The 19,334-nt window shown below is 41.1% G+C and overlaps 1 protein-coding gene across 1 annotated transcript in view; it reads right to left on the bottom strand.

Annotated features, from left to right (window-relative positions):
- Positions 1 to 19,334, bottom strand: part of TNS1 (tensin 1) — a 361,563-nt gene that overhangs the window by 65,421 nt on the left and 276,808 nt on the right. Inside the window, exons 19-20 of the mRNA XM_056861619.1 lie at positions 13,260 to 13,452; positions 11,326 to 12,197 (exon numbers count right to left, since the gene is read on the bottom strand). Coding sequence (XP_056717597.1) covers positions 11,326 to 12,197; positions 13,260 to 13,452 — 1,065 coding nt within the window. The remainder of the gene's footprint in view (positions 1 to 11,325; positions 12,198 to 13,259; positions 13,453 to 19,334) is intronic.

Below are 19,334 nucleotides of genomic sequence, written 5' to 3'. Positions count from 1 at the left end.
ACTAATATAACTAAAATACCCATAGCTTTAATCAAATAATACTTCTTTTTGTCTATTTAACTAAAATCCACATTATTATATCACTTTCTCTCTACAATTTACACATTAGAATGCTTTATGCATCCTTGAAATTCTTGAATTCCTTTCCTATCCTTTATCCCTTAGAAGCTCCTTGATCCATTGATCTTGAGCAGCATATATCTAATGTTTGAGGGATATAAGGACTGAAACAAATCTTGCCACTGACAATGTAGCCTTGGGATACCTGCCAGTAAAAAAAGGCACTATGTCAGACACAGAGGCATTAGATTTATATGTTAAAAGGGGAGAGAGATAATGTGATCGAAGTTCCTCATAAAAGCAGCATTTCAAGAGAAGGATCCGGGTAACTACCGACCCATCAGCTTGACTTCTATACTGGGAAAAGTTTTTGAACAATTCATCAAACAGTCAGTCCTTCAGCATTTAGAAAGGATGGATCTGATTACTAAGAGCCAGCACAGGTTTCTCAAGAACAAGTCATGTCAGACTAATCTTATCTCCTTTTTTGAGAAAGTTACTACCTTGCTGGATCAGGAGAATGCTGTAGACATAGTTTATCTCGATTTCAGTAAGGCTTTTGATAAGGTTCCCCATAATATTCTTGTTGACAAATGGGGAAAATGTGGATTAGATCCTGTTACTGTTAGGTGGATCTGTAAATGGTTGACAGCTCGCACCCAAAGAGTGCTTGTTAATGGTTCCTCATCCAGGAGGAGTGACTAGTGGAGTGCCTCAGGGATCTGTCCTGGGCCCTGTGTTGTTTAATATCTTTATAAATGATTTGGATGAAGGAATAGAGGAGATGCTTATTAAATTTACAGATGATACTAAATTGGGGTAGAAGACAGAGCCAGGATACAGGATGATCTTGACAGGCTGGAGAATTGGGCTAAAACCAATAAAATGCATTTCAACAGAGATAAATGTAAAGTTCTACATTTAGGTAGGAAAAATCAAATGCATAATTATAGGATGGAGAAAACTTGTCTGAGCAGTAGTGTGTGTGAAAAGAATTTTTTGGTCTTAGTAGACCAAACACTGAACATGAGTCAGCAGTGTGATGTGGTAGCTAAAAAGGCAAATGCGATCTTGGGCTGTATCAACAGAGGTATAGTGTCCAGATCACGTGAAGTGATGGTATAGCTTTACTCTGCTCTGGTTAGACCTCCCCTAAAGTATTGTGTTCAGTTTGGGGCACCACAATTTCAGAAAGATGTAGACAAGCTGGAACGTGTCCAGAGGAGGGCAACAAAGATGGTGAGGGGTGTGGAGACCAAGTGCTATGAGGAAAGGTTGAAGGAGCTGGGTATGTTTAGCCTGAAGAGGAGAAGACTGAGAGGGGACATGATAACCATCTTCAAGTACTTCAAGGGCTGTCATATAGAGGAGGGTGCCGAGTTGTTTTCTGTTGCCCCAGAAGGTCGGACCAGAACCAATGGGTTGAAATTAAATCAAAAGAGTTTCCATCTAGACATAAGGATGAAATTTCTAACAGTTAGAGTGGTTTCCTCAGTGGAACAGGCTTACTTGGGAGGTGGTAAGTGCTCCTTTCCTGGAGGTTTTTAAGCAGAGACTAGATGGCCATATGTCAGCAATGCTGATTCTATGACCTTAGGCAGTTCATGAGAGGCAGTTCATGAGAGGGTGGGCATCAAGGCCATCATCTGGAGATGGAGGTAGTTGTGAAATTCCTGCAATGTGCAGGGGGTTGGACTAGATGACCCTGGTGGTACCTTCCAACTCTATGATTCTATGATTCTAGGGCATGAGCTAATGAATCAATAGAGCCAGAAGAGCAAGGAAAGGTCCTGTCTGGGTATGGTATGTTCAAAATTCTGCCCTGCATAACCATAGAGGGGTTAGCATTAAGTCTAGCTGAACAGAAGGCTCTAGAAAGACGAGGAGTTGTCAAATAATAAGTATAAGCAGGCAAACCATGTGGTGCTGGTATTCCAAAGAACTGGGATGAACAAACGCTGTGAGCATGAAAAGTAGTGCTGTTATAATCAAGCTTTTTAATGCACTTTTTTAATTTTGGTGGAAGCTTCAGTTTTTCCAAGGTCTAATAACATATGCTGCGAGAAGCCCAACAATGACAATTTCTCATCTAAGATTTTTTGCCATGAGGATTTAAAAGGGTCATGCTTCAGAGAAGCTAGGAGCCCCTCAGTGCTAAAGCACAGCTTAAGTTGTAGCTTAAAGGCAGCCAACCATGCCCTAGCTTCAAGTGACATTTGGCCAAACTCGGAGCGAAGGGTAATGCCAGGAACACATCGAGGGGCATTTAAGGGTTTTCGTAAAAACTGAAGCAATGGACAATCTATAGATTCACTGACAACAGTTATCCAAATGGCAACACCAAAAAGAACAATTGGAATAATTTTTAGAATGAAAACCTGAATAGCCCCTGGAATATATTTGCCACCTTTGGTATGGAAAAAGTTGACAATAGCAGCAACCCCAGGTTTAATTTTGTTGGACACTGCTTTTTGATGGGCATTCCAATTTAGGTTATGAGGGAAAAGAATGCCAAGATAAACAAACTCCTTGACTTGGTCAACCTCAAAGCCATCTAATACCCAGCGAAAAAGAGGCATTTTACTCCTCTTAGAGAAGATCATAATCTTAGATTTGTGGTGGTTTATTTTAAGATCTTCCCTAGAGCAGTACTCAGAAAAGGTTTGTAAGGATCTTTTCAAACCAATTCTTGTGTGGGACAGGACAACTGCATCGTTGGCATAGAGTAGAATTGGGGTGGGATGACTTGCAAGCTTTGGGGGATGACAAGACTCTGAGAAATTGGTGGCTGTATCGTTCAGATATAGATTAAACAAGAGAGGAGCAAGAAGGCAACCTTGTCTAATAACTCCCTTGGCCAGTTCAAAGGGCTCAGTTAGTTCTCCTTGGTTTCCACAGTGAACCTGAGCTGTGAGGCAGTATGAAATTGTTGAATGAGCCATAGTAACCTCCTATCCATACTATAATTGGATAGTTTCAACCATAGCCTCTCCCTCGGGATGGCATCAAAGGCTCCCTTATGATCCATAAAACCCGCATAAAGGGTGCCATTTAGTGGGGAGGAATATTTCTCGGCTAAGTGAGAGAGCACTAAACAATGGTCTGTAACAGACCAACCCCTTCTGAAGCCAATCTGCTCCCAGCCAAGGATTGTCATTACTCTCAACTCAATCCAACAGCCTCTTTAATAAGTTGGAAGAATACAATTTGTCTAAGCAAGACAAAAGGCTGATTGGGCGATAACAGTTTAGGTCAGAGTGCTGACCCTTTTTGAAGATCACTCCCTCTCTACAATTTACACATTAGAATGCTTTCTGTATCCTTGAAACTGTTGAATTCCAGTGAGCCTCAAGTTCTTCAGTATTTTTATCGTTATCATGGTACGCCAACTTAATTAAAGCATAGGTTTCTCTAACCTTGTCGAGCCAATTATTTAAATCAGGGAATATATTGCTTTTCCAGTTTCCCGCAAAATTTGTTCTAACAGCCGTTAACATATGAAGAAACATAACTCGAATATGTTTTGGTTTGTCTGGAAAATAATTTATTAAAATTGTTTCTGGTTTTACTGGAATAACAATTTCATGACCATTGGATATGATTTCAATCACTTTCCTCCACTATGTTTAGGCACTACTGCAGCTCCACCACATGTGGAGGAAATCTGCACCAGCTGAATCACAATACCAACATTTACTAGCATTTTTATCCAAGTTGTACATTTTTTGCACTCTGTTTGGGGAGAGATGCCACAGATGTGCCATCTTAAATACATTTTCTCTGAATGCAAGACTTATTGTAAAATTTAAACCTTTTGTGAATATAAAGTTCCATTTCTTTTCATCCAGTTCATAACTAAATTTTTTATTCCATTTCTCTTGAAAAGGGGGGTTAATTAACCTATTTTTTGTACTGTTTGTGTGTAAAGTGCCTACAAGTCGCAGCCGACTCATGGCGACCCCTTTTGGGGTTTTCATGGCAAGAGACTAACAGAGGTGGTTTGCCAGTGCCTTCCTCTGCACAGCAACCCTGGTATTCCTTGTTGGTCTCCCATCCAAATACTAACCAGGGCTGACCCTGCTTAGCCTCTGAGATCTGATGAGATCAGGCTAGCCTGGGCCATCCAGGTCAGGGCATTTTTTTTATACTAACATTCCATATAACTTACTTACAGAGATTTTAAATGATTTTAATAATTGTTCAAATTTGTTAAGGATTCTGGGTGCCCTATCTGACATTATCAGCTTGCCCTTCTTAATCAATTGTGCTAAATAATTTCTTATTTGAAGATACTTAAAGGGGGTCAATACTTTTTTTATATTCTCTGGGATCTCTGGGTATGAGATTATTTGTAGATTTTTAAACCAATGTACATATTTATCAAAATCCTTTAATTTAAATTTAATCCATTAGTGTTAACGGATATTATAGGTGGTCATATCTGCTGTTATTGATGACAGTAATGATTTCTCTACTATTAATCTATGCTTTATCTGATCCTATGCACAAATTAAGGTATTTATAACCCCATTATCATAATTATAATAGTTTCCTCTATATTTTTTATCAATCCATAGCCATTTTACAAACGGGAACTTTATAAAATCTTTTTCCAGAGCAACTGAGGGAGTATTATCTTCTGGAACCAGCCATTCTTTTAAACTTTCTATTTTAGTGGCTAAGTAATAATAAAAATTTGGGTATCCCATTCCTCCATTCTTTTTATGATCATACAAGATCCCTTTTTTACTCATGCTTTTTTGTTCTGCCAGATAAATATGTTATAGACTTGTTGCCATTCCATAATGATTTTCTTTGGAATTTCAATAAACAGATTTTTAAACAAAAAGTTTAACTTAGGTAGAATAGATAAGGATCCCGTTTCTCCAGGCTCCTATAGACCAATTAGTTTATTATAAAGATTTTATATTAGATTATAAAATACTTACCCCAGTTCTCTCCAACAGATTAAAACAGATTATTGGGAAATATGTTTCAACTGATCAAAATAGGTTTATTCCCCAAAGGCAATTATCAACTAATTTAAGGAAATAAGTAATTTAATTGAAATCATAAAAAAATATAAATTAAAATCTGCCCTTCTATTCCTTGATGTGGAAAAAGCGTAGAACATAGATTTTTGAAGGAGACTATTAATACGTTTGGATTCAGCTGTAATTTCCAGAAATGGGTGGAAATAATTTACACAAATCATTACGCAACAATAAAGTTAAATGGAGAATTATCAGTCCCCTTTAATATTTCTAGAGGGGTTCGGCAAGGATGTCCCTTATCTCCCTTACTTTTTGCCACTTCATTAGAACCTTTAATAATAAATATAAAAAAATAGTAGATTTATAAAAGGAGTCATTATTAATGGATCGGAATATAAAATTAGTTTATATGTGGATGATATAGTATTGGTATTAACAGATATAGATAACTCTAATAAAGCACTATTAGAGGAAATAAAAGATTTTGGGCAATTTCAGGGTACAAATTAAACAAAGGGAAAACATTTTATTTAGAGGTTACAGAGAACAAGGATAATAGCATAAAAAGTTTTGAAGAGATGAAATTGGTGGATCAAGTTAAATATTTAGGTATAAGGTTTAATATAGATCCAAAGAAAAACCTAAAATTAAACTGTGACCCAGTTACACATGAGATGAAAAACCAAGTTAAAAAGTGGTCAAAATTAAAGATATCCTTCTTCGGAAGAATCAATTTAATCAGTCCCTCTTTTACTTTATGCTGATGACTCAGTTTTACTCTCTCCAACCCGGGTTGGTCTTCTTCAGGCTCTGAAAAGCTTCCATACGTATTGTTTGCATGAGGAATTATCTATAAATTTTACCAAAACTAAAATTCTTAAGTTTGCTCCTTGCTTCTCCACCAAAAGATAGACATGGATAATTAATGGGAGGAAGATTTCCCAGGTTTCCTTGTTTAGGTATTTGGGTGTCTTGTTTCATTCCACCTTGTCCTGGAATTGTCATAAACAATTGGCAACTCAGAGGTCTATGGCTAGTCTGAAGGCAATTTTGCGATTTGTTCTCTCTAATGGGGCACATTGTATCCCAGCAGCTATCAGAGTCTTTAACTCAATAGTGATGTCACAACTTTTGTACAGTGCCCCTAAATGGATTTCTGCTGTAGACAATTCCATAAATAGAGTGCAGTCCTCATTCCTTGAAGCAATTGGAGGGCTCCCCAGGTGCATTTCATCATCAGCCCTTCATTAGCTTGTGCCTGGGTACGTGCCTTTAATTTTTGGTTTCATCTATTTTTGAGGTCCCAGAGGATAGCTTGGTAAGCTTAACCATAAAGAGCTTTTATAAGGCTCCCTGGCTCCAGCATTTTGAACATAAGCTATCACTTGTAAATTTGAAGGACCTGTACTTTTCTTCTGTAGATCAATGTAAAAAAATGTGGCCAATTGATCTATGCTTGAGATAAGAGTTACGCTCATTTTTATGCTCAGAGGACATGTTCTCCACTGGGCCTGTTATCGAAGGGTAATCTTCCTTCCTATATGGATTCTCTGGTTAGTCCAAAGTTATGTAGAATCTTTATGCATTCAAGATTTAATTGCCCTTTTTCAGTGGTTTTGCTGGGCCATATGCTAAAGATCCATTTTTCAGACCAGCTGTGTCCCTTGCTCTATTCAGTCAGTGGACTCCTTGGTACATATCCTTTTGCACTGCCCTTATGTATACCAACTTAGACTAAAATGGATTATACCATGTTTTAACAAATGGTCCACATCTTCTCGAGCAACCTTGGACCAAAAGGTTCAGTTCCTCTTAGGGGACTCTGATTCTTAGTGTACTTATTTTGTTGCTTGTTTTTTGGAGGCTGCAGAGAAGTGTCAGATAGGGCTTCTGACAGCTCTGTCCTCAAACAAGATGGTTCCCCGCAAACAAGATGGAGCTCTCCGTGCACTCCTTCCCCCCCCCCCGGTTTTGCACACGAGCTCCGGCCAGAGATTTACAATTGTATGGGGACCCGCCCGTGTAAATCTTCGATCTGATATCGGGTCCCGTGCACAAAGCCGAGAGCTCGGCCATCTCCTCCACTAATTGCTCATGATTGTTTCTGTTTCAGTTTTACTTAAGTCGTTACCGGCAGGAAACGACTACATTGTCTCTTTGTTTCTGTAACCCTATTGTATCAGCCCTATAAATGTATCCCCACTCCCCCTGTCATGTATTCCAACCTTGTTTGTCTCCTTACTGAAATCATTGACTTTCGGAATGAATCTTTGAATCGCTGCTCTGCCTGGATTTGAGTTCTATTGCCTGAAACGCCGTGCATTTGCTGAAGCCTGACAAGAAGAGATGAAGGGAGGTGTTTTTAGAGATGGGTCTTATTTAAGTTTTATGGTTTTATTGTTCAAGACCTCGGTCTAAGAATATGGGGAAAGAAAGAAAGAAAGAAAGAAAGAAAGAAAGAAAGAAAGAAAGAAAGAAAGAAAGCAAGCAAGAAAGAAAGCAAGAAAGAAAGCAAGAAAGAAAGCAAGAAAGAAAGAAAGAAAGAAAGAAAGAAAGAAAGAAAGAAAGAAAGAAAGAAAGAAAGTCATGCAAATGGCATTGCAACTTGAAAAACATAAGGAATATTTTTTTTCCAAACACCTTTTTGAAATTTGGCTCTTTTTTGTGGGTTAGTTTATATTGCCCCTTCAGGGTTCTTCCATCTCTGTGTTTCTGGGATGATATCTTTCCCCAGCAAGGACATGGCCTCAATGTAAGAACAGCCCTGCTGGATGAGACCAGTGGTCCATCTAGTCCACCATCCTTTCTCACACAGTGACCAACCAGTTACGTTGGAGAGCCAGGGCATAGAGACCAAGACCTTCTCCTGATATTGCCTCCTGGCACTGGTATTCAGAGGTTTACTGCCTCTGAAAGTGGCCTGAAATCCTGATAAAATCTCAGAATCCCAGGAACATAGACGCTGAAAAGATAAACACACATTTTTACAATGAGGCATGTAGCTAACCATATTATCCTAGTTATGGAGTAGAAAAAGCAAAGAACACGGGCAAGCTTGGTATACCAGGATACAAGTGTGTGTAAGATACATTCATTTATTTACAGTTTTTATAGTCCAGCCTAACTTTCTCTAGCTGTCGGTCTAAGCTTGGCAAGAGTTTCCTACCCAGCCTGCATTTTTGTTGGCAGAATGCATAGGTAAGTGGCTATTGTCAGATGTATAGTAGTAAACAATGTTACCAAAGTACAGCCAGTTTCCACTTACAGTTTGCTTTCTGTAAACAAACGAATAAACAAAACATCTAGGATCCAAACAACTTCAGTTATCTAGCCATTTTGCTAGTAGAGTACTTTTTTACCCCAAGCCCATTTAACACATTAGGGTTAAAAAAATATCCCATGAGTTTATTAAGAAAACACTACTCCAGGGAACCATTTTGAAGTGCTCTGGAGTGATAGAGTCTTCGTGAACACTTGATGACCCTTCCTGATAACCTGAAAAATATTTATCTCACAGAGGAAAATATTTGTGGGGTGGATAAATAACCCCAAGATACAAAATGTTACAGCTAATTAATGTTAGATGTTTTCCTTTAATGTCCATGATGTTGTTTACCTTGGGTGACAAATAGGGCTGTCAATTCGGTTCGGCCCGAACTGAAAAACAACCGAATTTCCCCTGATTCGGTGCTTTTCTGTTCGGACGGATCCGAACTCAAAACTGGCGGGCAACCGGGGGGGCCGAATTCAGCGAGTTCGGGAGTTCACGAATAAATTCGGCCAATTCGGCCGTCAGTAAGCAGCATTCTCCTCCCCCGGCCAATCGGTGGGCAAGCTGGGTCTTCTTCTGGCCAATCAGTCAGGATTGAGTACTGGAGAAATCAGCTGATGTGCGGCCCAGCCAGGGAGAGAGAGAGAGAGAGAGAGAAATCCTCGTGTGTGTGTGTGGGGTGCTTGTGCACATTCGCTCCTTTCTGTGGCTGCAGGGGGCGCATTTTTTGGGGTACAGACACAAAACTTTCACTGGAACTTCAGATGAAGCTTCTTAAGGTACCCCCCAAGTTTTGTAAACATTGGGTCAGGGAGTCCCAAGATATGGGCTCCCCCTTTTTCTTTCCATGGCTGCAGGGGGCGCATTCTTGGGGGTACAGATCCCAAACTTTGAGCGGAGTTTCAGACCAGTGTTCTTAAGATACCCCCCAAGTTTTGTAAACATTGGGTCAGGGGGTCTCAAGATATGGGCTCTCCCCCTTTTCCCTCCCCCCTTTTTCCATTTATGTGGCTGCAGGGGGCGCTTTTTTGGGGATATAGCCCCCAAACTTTTAGCATAGCTTCAGTGAATTATTCTTAAGATACTACCCAAGTTTTGTAAAGATGGGGTTCAGTGGGGGCAGAAATATCGCCTCCCCCCCTTTTCTCTTTCCATGGCTGCAGGGGGCGCATTTTTGGGGGTGCAGATCCCAAACTTTGAGCAGAGTTTCAGACCAGTGTTCTTAAGATACCCCCCAAGTTTTGTGAACATTGGGTCAGGGGGTCCTGAGATATGGGCTCCCCCCTTTTTCTTTCCATGGCTGCAGGGGGCGCATTTTTGGGGGTACAGATCCCAAACTTTGAGCAGAGTTTCAGACCAGTGTTCTTAAGATACCCCCCAAGTTTTGTAAACATTGGGTCAGGGGGTCTCGAGATATGGGCTCTCCCCCTTTTCCCTCCCCCCCTTTTTCCATTTATGTGGCTGCAGGGGGTGCTTTTTTGGGGATATAGCCCCCAAACCTTTAGCATAGCTTCAGTGAATTATTCTTAAGATACTACCCAAGTTTTGTAAAGATGGGTTCAGTGGGGGCAGAAATATCGCCTCCCCCCCTTTTCTCTTTCCATGGCTGCAGGGGGCGCATTTTTGGGGGTGCAGATCCCAAACTTTGAGCGGAGTTTCAGACCAGTGTTCTTAAGATACCCCCCAAGTTTTGTGAACATTGGGTCAGGGGGTCCCGAGATATGGGCTTTCCCCTTTCCCCTTTTCCCTGTTGGGATGAATGGATCCGATCCTGTGCATCTTCTCCAGAGCAAAACGTTCCGTGCCTAATTGGAATCATCTTGGATTATTTACAAGTCCTCTCTTCAGCCCCTCTTGATGGAACAGAAGACAGCCACAGTAAGACCCCTTTGGGGGCTTTAATCTATAATTTTTCTCCTGTGTATGTGTGTGTGTGTGTGGGGAAAGCAGAGTCTGTGTGTGTGGGGGGAGGGAGCAGTTTCTGTGGGTGGGGGGGAAGCCAAAGGGGGGGTGTGTTCCCCCTCGAGTCTCTCGCTCCCTGGTTTGAGGGGGGAGGTTTCAGTTGTGTGTTGCAAAGGTGTTGTTTAACAAGGTTGTGTTGTTTTGCAAACTTGTCAGCTGTTGTCGGGGCTGGGAGCTTTGTGCGTGGGCGGCAAGCTCTGCTGAGAGATGCACATTAAGGGTGGGGGGACCCCTTTCAGGGCCCATATCTCAGCCCCCCCGACCCAATCTTTACAAAACTTGGGGAGTCTTTCAATAAACGTCCTTTGAAGCTCTGCCAAAAGTGTGGGACCTCTAAGCCCAAAAATGCCCCCCCCAGAGCTGCGGAAAGGCGCGGTTGTGTTTTTAATGGCTTTATTCGGCCGAATTTTTTTCCGAACTTTGAATTCCCGCCGAATTGAACGGATCCGAAGTGGGGGAGTTCGGACTTCGGCACGTACCGAACCCACAAGGGCCAAATTCGGCCGAATCCGAACTGTACCGAATTATTATTTTTTTTGACAGCCCTAGTGACAAACACAGTTTCAATTTTTTAAAAAGCTTTGTAAAGGAACCATGCTGTTCTGAGGTATTCAGTATGCCAAAGGGGAGGGGGGAAGTCTGCGAAACAAAGATTCTGCCTCATGACTAAGTGTGTTTTCAAGCTCTGAATGTCAAACACCATGGCTTCTTTCACCACAAACATTTTTGTGGGAACTTTTCTACCTCAGCACAATGGAATTTGTCCATGGGGCATGAATACACCCTGGAATACAATTTGCATAAGCCTTTTTCCAGAGTGATCACAGGGATAGAAGAGTCAAGGCAGAATTAGCAAAAAATATATATAGAAAGTTGATGAATTAGTAATCTCTGGAAAATCGTTCATAGTGAGCAAAATCTCACCAATCAGGCAGGAGAGACAGAAAGAAGATATATCCTCTCACACACCCTGTGCTAAAAACTATCATTATAAATCAGTAGTACTCAAATGAAAAGTTGCATCAAGTGAGGTTTTACCTGGCATTGAGAATTTGGAGAAATCTGGCAAAGTGTGATGAAAGGCCATGCTGCTCCCACTGCTGGGACTGGAAATGCCACTGGAGATGGGCGATGAGGTCTTGCCATTCACTGAGGCATAGTTAGGCAGGCTGTTTGACCGATCCCCCGCCGACATTCTTCTCTTCTCTGGGAGCACTGGTTGAGGTGGGGTAGGGCTGCCCTGCCTGTATATTGCTGAGTCAGGGGAAGAGGAGTGTGGGCTGCTAATTCCATGGTAGTAGGCTGGAGAGACAGGGAAAGATGGGGTAGAGGGGGCTTGGAAACCCGAGGCACTGCTTTGGCGGGACAATGTTGGGCGCTTCTCCTCTGGGGTTGGGTACCCATATATAATGTGTCGATCCAAGCTGGGACTCGCAGAGACTGTGGATGTGGTACCTCCTACAATAGGCTGGTGCCGAGTAAGGCTTGGGCTCCCCGGTGTTGCAACAAGGTTGCCATGGGTACTCATTAAGTGCCTGCTCATACACGGGCTTCCAGGGGAGGCCACCATGTTGGTGTTAACAGCTCTTCGCCCAAAACCTGGGCTAGGTGGAGTATTTGTAGCTACTGTTCTATGGAGCAACTGGGGGCTTCCAGATATGACTCCAGCCACATTGACTTGGAGCTGAGGCCTTGCATAACTATCTTGCTGAGAGCTGGCTCTGCCTTCAGGAAAGTCAGCACTCATGTAGACTGGGAGGCCCTGACTTGAAGAAGAGATATTTTGGTAGTTGCTGTGCACTGATGGTGCCTGAGAAAGGTTGGTAGATTGGAAGCTAGACTCAGCTGAGGGCTGAGGTGTGACCATGCTGTGAGCACTGTTCTCGGAAGGGTAGCTACAAATAGAGGTCCTGAAAGAAACAATGGAAAGATCAGAATTCATTAGCAAGCTATCCCTATACAGTATTATGTACAACTGGAGAGAACAGCACTTGACAGACTCCGTCACAGTGGAACCCATTTATATCAACCTCTTACCTAAAGTTTTTGGTTCTCACAAATTTTTCAATGAGCCCCAAGTCATAGGGACCTTAAAACTATTAAGGGCTGTAACCAGACTTCTGTGTTTGATCTCCACTCAGATAAGTGACTGTATTTATTTGCTCCTAGGAATGTTCACTTTTTGAAATAAATGTTGAGAGGACTTCAGTCACATCCTAAAAGGCTCTATTTTGACTTCATTTGGCAACTTCTCAATTTGTAATCCAGCATTTGACTCTATAAATGTAAACAATTTGGAGGGTAAAATATTTCCCAGTAAATTGGGAATGTGACCTTTGTGTCTGGACATACATCCATGGGTGGATGTTAGGATGCTGTCAAACATACCAACATTTACATCCATCCAGAAACCTATAAGACCAGGTACTCCGGCTAGTAACATTTAATATATTCCATTGTAAAATTATCCTATGCTTGATTGGAGTCTAAATGCAGGACAGCAATGCAGAACAGGACCAAATAAAAGTAATCTTTTGAGGAACAATGACAATAAGAAGAGTAAGGAAAACACTGATACTACCTAATTTATGGTGACGTACACTGTCCTAGGCAACTGGCTTATTGTACATATCACTGCTGAGCAACAGTTTATCCAAAGCCCTGTAAAGTCTATGTACTATTTACTATGGGTAGTACAGGGAAGGGCAGAGAAAACCACAGCTAGACTTGCAATTGTGAAGGTCTACTTGCAGGACAAATCTTTTCCTGATCAGTAGATGCCCAAAATACAAATAAGAATAGAGTGATCACACCGTTTACATACCCTCCCCCACATTATGCATCAATCAAAGAGCTTCAGAGGATAAGCAAAATACCACAGTACCACTGGATATAATCACAAACTCTTACACAACCAACAGCATCAATCAGTTCCCTGTTGGGCCCACTGTATTACAGCTGCCCTTTCTTACCCATCAGTACTATGCATGGGGCTGCTAGCAGCAACAGGGCTTGAGGAGACGAAGGAACTGGCGAAGGACCCATCCCTCGGTGTCTCAGTGCTGTAAGGCTGCGGAACTGGGGATACCTGGGGCTTCCCATTAGTGCTGCTGCCACCACCTGTTACTGCTGTACGAGCCACAGATTCCACATAACTCCGGGGCTCTGAAATGAAGGAGAAAACAAAACAGATGATGTCTGACGTAACTGGCTTTGGAACCAGGATCTATGCTACTGGGCTACTCTTGCAACTAACACCACTTGTTCATATTTATTTAGGACTTGCTTGGCTCTGTAGAATTAATCTTCTTAATGTGGGTTCTGATTTTTCTTTCTAAAAGCCACTTACCAAGATTTTTTGATCTTACAAATGAGAAATAAAAGGCCACACCAGTCACAGGAGATAAAAAAATAAGGCCAAGGCCAGTGGTGCAAAATAGGTAAAAATATATTTTATTACTCAGATAAAAATTCCCTACATGGTTTGTCCGAGAAGATTCTTCAGGGGACTCTTATTAGTCTTGCAGTGTTTTTTCAAAGAAGAATATAAGTTCAGTCCTGACTGATGGCAGAAACAGGATTGTTTAGAGAATGTCTGATATGACCTTGCCCATAAGGGGATGGAGCTGCAGTGATTTGTGGGAATCTAGGAAGCTTGGTAGTAAAGCTTCAGTGGAAACGTCAGTGCCAGGTAAGGTTGCTGTGGTTGGGCATGTTGCCGGGGCCAGGTGACACGTTTCATCCTCCCTACCATTGTTAGCTTTGCCTGCAGCAGGTGCCACATGACGAAGTATTTAACCATGTGAACTGGCACTAAGTAATTTCTGACAGATGCTTCTACTGTAAATGTAGCTTCTCTCCCTCCCCTCCACCTGCTTTCTTGAAGGCAAACCAGCACCTTCATTTGGAAATATGTTTCACTGCCTAGTTCATCAAGCAAAACAAAATTTATTCAGGCATCCTTTTCTGGACAACTCAAGAACATTTTCGCTTGTCCTGCCTGAAGCAGCTACAAATAATGCACACACATACATATATACAGCAGGACTTTAAAAACATTTGTTGACATGTAATCTGGCTACTGTTTTCTTTTCTCAGTGCTGAACATTCAAGGCTCAGCTATCTTTTCCTCACGCATAGTGTATTCCTTTAATTACTTGGTGGTTCTCCTCAGCATGTGGGTAAAAGTGGTGAGACTCCCACAAAAGCCTAACAGGTGATATCCCAGTGAGCCTGTACTTGTTTCTTACCCTATTACATGGGACAGGCCACTCCTTGGCTTTATATGACTTTTGGGCTGTGATGCTCTCCTTCTCTTCTGTCCAGGAAGACCAGCATTACTTTCTCCTCCTGCCTTCTAGAACTCACAGGATCACCAACTCTTTTGCTCTTGTTAGGACACTGATTCCACCCATTAATCCTCCCTCTTATTTTTCCCTTCCTTCTTTCCCCGGCTTTCCTCTCCTTTTAGTAGCTGCTGCTGAAGATCTATTCCTCAAGCCTAAATATCCTTTCTTTTCAATAGAGTCCACATGCAAGTTCGGTGGAGGCTGTACCCTAATAAATAGAAACTAGATTTTTTTTTTGTAGCTGAGAATACAGAAGAATTCAGATTAGTACAATGCTTGGTTTCCAAGTAGCACAGCAAGTGCATCAGTGCACTATTTCTTCCCAAAGCACATTTCTATTAAATAATAACATATTCAAATTGAAGCCCGTTAAAAGTACCAACATGCCAGAGCACTCACAAGATTGATTCAGCCACTGTTACTGCAATTATTGTTCCGTCACCTCATTTGGATTACTTATAAGCACTTATTTTAAATTAAGTCCCAGGGTGGTTGTAAAATGAGTCCATAGCTCTAATCTCGGTTCCAGCCTTGCAATTTATTTGATCATGCCTAAAATTAGTTTGTAAACTCACCAGGGCACAGATGATTTTTAAACCAGTTTTTCCATATCCAAGTAGCATGGAAAGAATGCCCTAGTGGGAATCCTAGACAGGCAGAGGCCACAATGTTGCAATCCTTAATATGTAAATACTAGAAACCACATCTCTGTTGACAATGCCCAAAAGACATGATCACACAGAACATTTTAAAATCAGACATCATGGAACATCTTTTATTCAAAGTAACACTTAATTCAGAGCGACCCTTAATAATGAAAAGCACTAGAGGGGTATGGTTGGTACATCTATTTTGAGTTGGTCCTTGAACACATAAACATGGACACATGAAGATGCTGTATACTCAGTTAAATCACTGGTCTATTAAGAACAGTATTTACTACGGTGACTGCCAGGTCACATACCCCCAGTGGGGGGGGGGGGAAATGCTGAAGCTGCCATTTAAGATGACAAAATATGTACTTCTTCCAATATGCTGTCATAAAACACCACTCTTGAAAACAAATTTCTCACAGCTATTTTAGCTTGTTTAAATTTCAGCTCAGAGGTGAAGAAAATAACCTACCTACTGTCTGACAAAGATCCTTCTGGAACTTATATGGCTTCTCTTTATGCACTGGCAGTTGAGAAACTTGAAGCTAAAGTTATGCCTGATTACAGTGGTAGACTCGGTCTAAAAATACTGGTTGCCGGGAGACAAAGGGACCCACATCTATAAAGGTATCATTTAATTTTTATAAGAAATAAAATTTTCAAAAATTATGTAAGTGGAAAAAAAGTACAATTAATTTTTTAAAAAATAAATGTATATTTTTTAGTAATTACAGTGTACATAGAGTGAGGGAAAAAAGTATTTGATCCCCTGCTGAATCTGCCCGTTTGCCCTCTGACGAAGAAATGACCAATCCATAATTTTAATGGTAGGTCTATTGTAGCTGTGAGAGACAGAATAACTACAGGAAAAAACCCAGAAACCCAGAAGACAAAAGTCAGAGATTGATGTGCATTATAATGAGTGAAATAAGTATTTGATCCCTTTGCAAAAGATGACTTAGTACTTGGTGGCAAAACCCTTGTTGGCAATTACAGAGGTCAGACGTTTCTTGTAGGTGGCCACCAGGTTTGCACACATCTCAGGAGGTATTTTGTCCCACTCCTCTTTGCAGATCCTCTCCAAGTCAGTAAGATTTCAAGGCTGATGTGTAGCTACTCGAACCTTCAGCTCCCTCCACAGATTTTCGATGGGATTAAGGTCTGGAGACTGGCTAGGCCACTCCAGGACCTTAATGTGCTTCTTCTTGAGCCACTCCTTTGTTGCCTTGGCCGTGTGTTTTGGGTCATTGTCATGCTGGAATACCCATCTTCGACCCATTTTTAATGCCCTGGCTGAGGGAAGGAGGTGCTCACTCAAGATTTGACGATACATGGTCCCATCCATCGTCCCTTCGATGCGGTGAAGGTGTCCTGTCCCCTTAGCAGAAAAACACCCCCAAAGCATAATATGTCCCCCTTCATGTTTGACGGTGGGGATGGTGTTCTTGGGGTCGTAGGCAGCATTCCTCCTCCTCCAAACATGGCGAGTTGAGTTGATGCCAAAGAGCTCGATTTTGATTTCATCTGACCACAACACTTTCACCCAGTTCTCCTCTGGGTCATTCAGATGTGCATTGGCAAACTGCAGACGGGCCTATACATGTGCGGTCTTGAGCAAAGGGACCTTGCGGGCTCTGCAAGATCTCAGTCCTTCACGGCGTAGTGTGTTACCAACTGTTTTCATGGTGACTATGGTCCCAGCTGCCCTGAGATCATTGACAAGTCCCCCCCCCCCCGTGTAGTTCTGGGCTGCTTCATCACCGTTCTCATGATCATTGCAACTCCACGAGATGAGATCTTGCATGGAGCCCCAGTCTGAGGGAGTTTGACAGTTAGGGTTAGGGTTAGGGTTGTCACCTTCTCACCAAGCTGCTTGGCAATAGTCTTGTAGCCCAGTCCAGCCTTGTGCAGGTCTACAATCTTGCCCCCGACATCCTTGGACAGCTCTTTGGTCTTGGTCATGGTGGCTAGTTTGGAATCTGATGGATTGATTGCTTCTGTCGACAGCAGAACCCTACCCCTACCCCTATCCCTAATCTGGCTGGTTGATAGGGGATCAAATACTTATTTCCCTCATTATAATGCACATCAATCTCTGACTTTTGTCTTCTGGGTTTCTGGGGGTCCTCCTGTTGTTATTCTGTCTCTCACAGCTACAATAAACCTACCATTAAAATTATGGACTGGTCATTTCTTCATCAGACGGCAAACGGGCAAATTTAGCAGGGGATCAAATACTTTTTCCCCTCACTGTATATTGTACATATTATACTGGCAGTAGACAGTAGATACTAAATGTAAATACAGATTGTGATAATTTAATTTTTAATTTTGTAAATTTTAAATAAATGGTGGATATTTTTAAATGGTTTGCTTGTACTGAACATTTTACACATTAACAGGTAGTTACACATTAACAGGTAGCCTATTATTAGGTTAAACACATTTACTCGAAAGTCAGCTAGAGAATCTGAGGAATTTCTGTCATCATCTATAAGCTCATCTGCCATACTTTTCTTCTTCCTCTGCCTCTTAACTGGCAATGCTGTTTCCAAAGTGTCAATTTCCAATGTTCGATTTTCATCCATATTCAACTGTGAAATCTTGTAATTACGTTTATTTACAAATTCCAAAGCCTTGCTGTGAACGTTATCAAATGTTCTTGTCTGTTCCTTCAACTTTGTTGTAGCTGAATCTACTAAACTCCATGCAGTAAACGTATCTAAACCACTTGTTTGTAAATAACTTGATAACGGGGCTGTAGTTTCAAATATATACAAGTAAGTAAATGCTGTCAATAATGTTTCAAACTTTAGAAGACTTTGAAATAAAACATTTGCTTCTTGTTTTGTTTTTGCATCAAACTTGTTTGAAACTTGTATCATTGATAAGCCTGTCAATAGATTTACAAAAGTACTGACAGCGGCATCATCAAAACGTTCAAATATAGTTGCTGCGGCATTGGATTTTCCTGACCATCTTGTCTCACCAATTAGCTTTAAGCGTTTCATTTTTTTCTTGTCCTAGATGTTTTCCAACAACTTCTGTCCATACAGCCATTCTCTTGTATGATGTTTTCACAAAATTTGCTAAATTCTGGAGCAAATTGAAAAAAGAAACGGCAGGCACGCAACATTTTGTTGTTTCAGTTATCACCAAATTCAAGACATGGGCATAGCACCATATATGAAAATGTTGATCAGTCACAACAGTAATTTTACTTTATAAACCATTATACTGGGACATGGTAGCTTGCAGCTCCATCTGTACTCTCAGATAAACATTTTTGGGGATCAGTTTTAAGATGCTGTAATGTTTCAGTCAATAGATCAAAAAGTCCCTGTCCTGAACCATCATTACTTGACACAACTGAAAGTAGTCACTCACAGATAACACCTTTACGCACATACCGAATAATAATGCTAAACTGATTGATGGATGAATTATATTGTGTTGAATCAACTTGAATAGAATAATATTTTGCTTGAGAAACTTCATGACTAATTTTTTCTTGTATCATATTCTTCATAATTTGGATTAACATGTTAATAGTTGTTTTACTCAGGTATGTAACAAGTCCACCACGGCCTTTACTTTGAGTCTTTCCTTGTTGTTCAAATCTTTGTGTAGACTTGCTTTGTACTGCAGAAATGTGAGCTGCCATAATGGGGTCATATTTTGCCATCAACTGCACCGTAGCTTAAAAATTGCCATGATTCAGAACCACATTATCCAGAGTGTAGGCCGATTCATTTCTGTGACCTCGAAAAGGAAGTGCTTGCTTGCCTAACATCTTTATGATGTCTATAATCCTCATGACAATATTCCTCTGCTTCAACACTTCTTTCTTTTTAATCAGTGAAGATGCAAAAAAATTATATAAGGTGCCATCATTAACCACACTGATAAATTGCTGAACATTTCTGACGTGTTGTCAATTAGTATAAAGCCAAGCTCTGGCTAATACGCCTGTAGTCACTAAAGCCACATACAAAAACTGATGGATTACAAGTGTTAGGAGACTCAAAGGCCAAGCAGTATGAAC

The sequence above is a fragment of the Euleptes europaea genome, chromosome 15, assembly GCF_029931775.1.
Source record: "Euleptes europaea isolate rEulEur1 chromosome 15, rEulEur1.hap1, whole genome shotgun sequence".
NCBI classification, from domain to species: Eukaryota; Metazoa; Chordata; class Lepidosauria; order Squamata; family Sphaerodactylidae; genus Euleptes; species Euleptes europaea.
The sequence above is the reverse complement of the archived record's forward strand: the minus strand, read 5'-3'. Positions and strand labels throughout refer to the sequence as shown.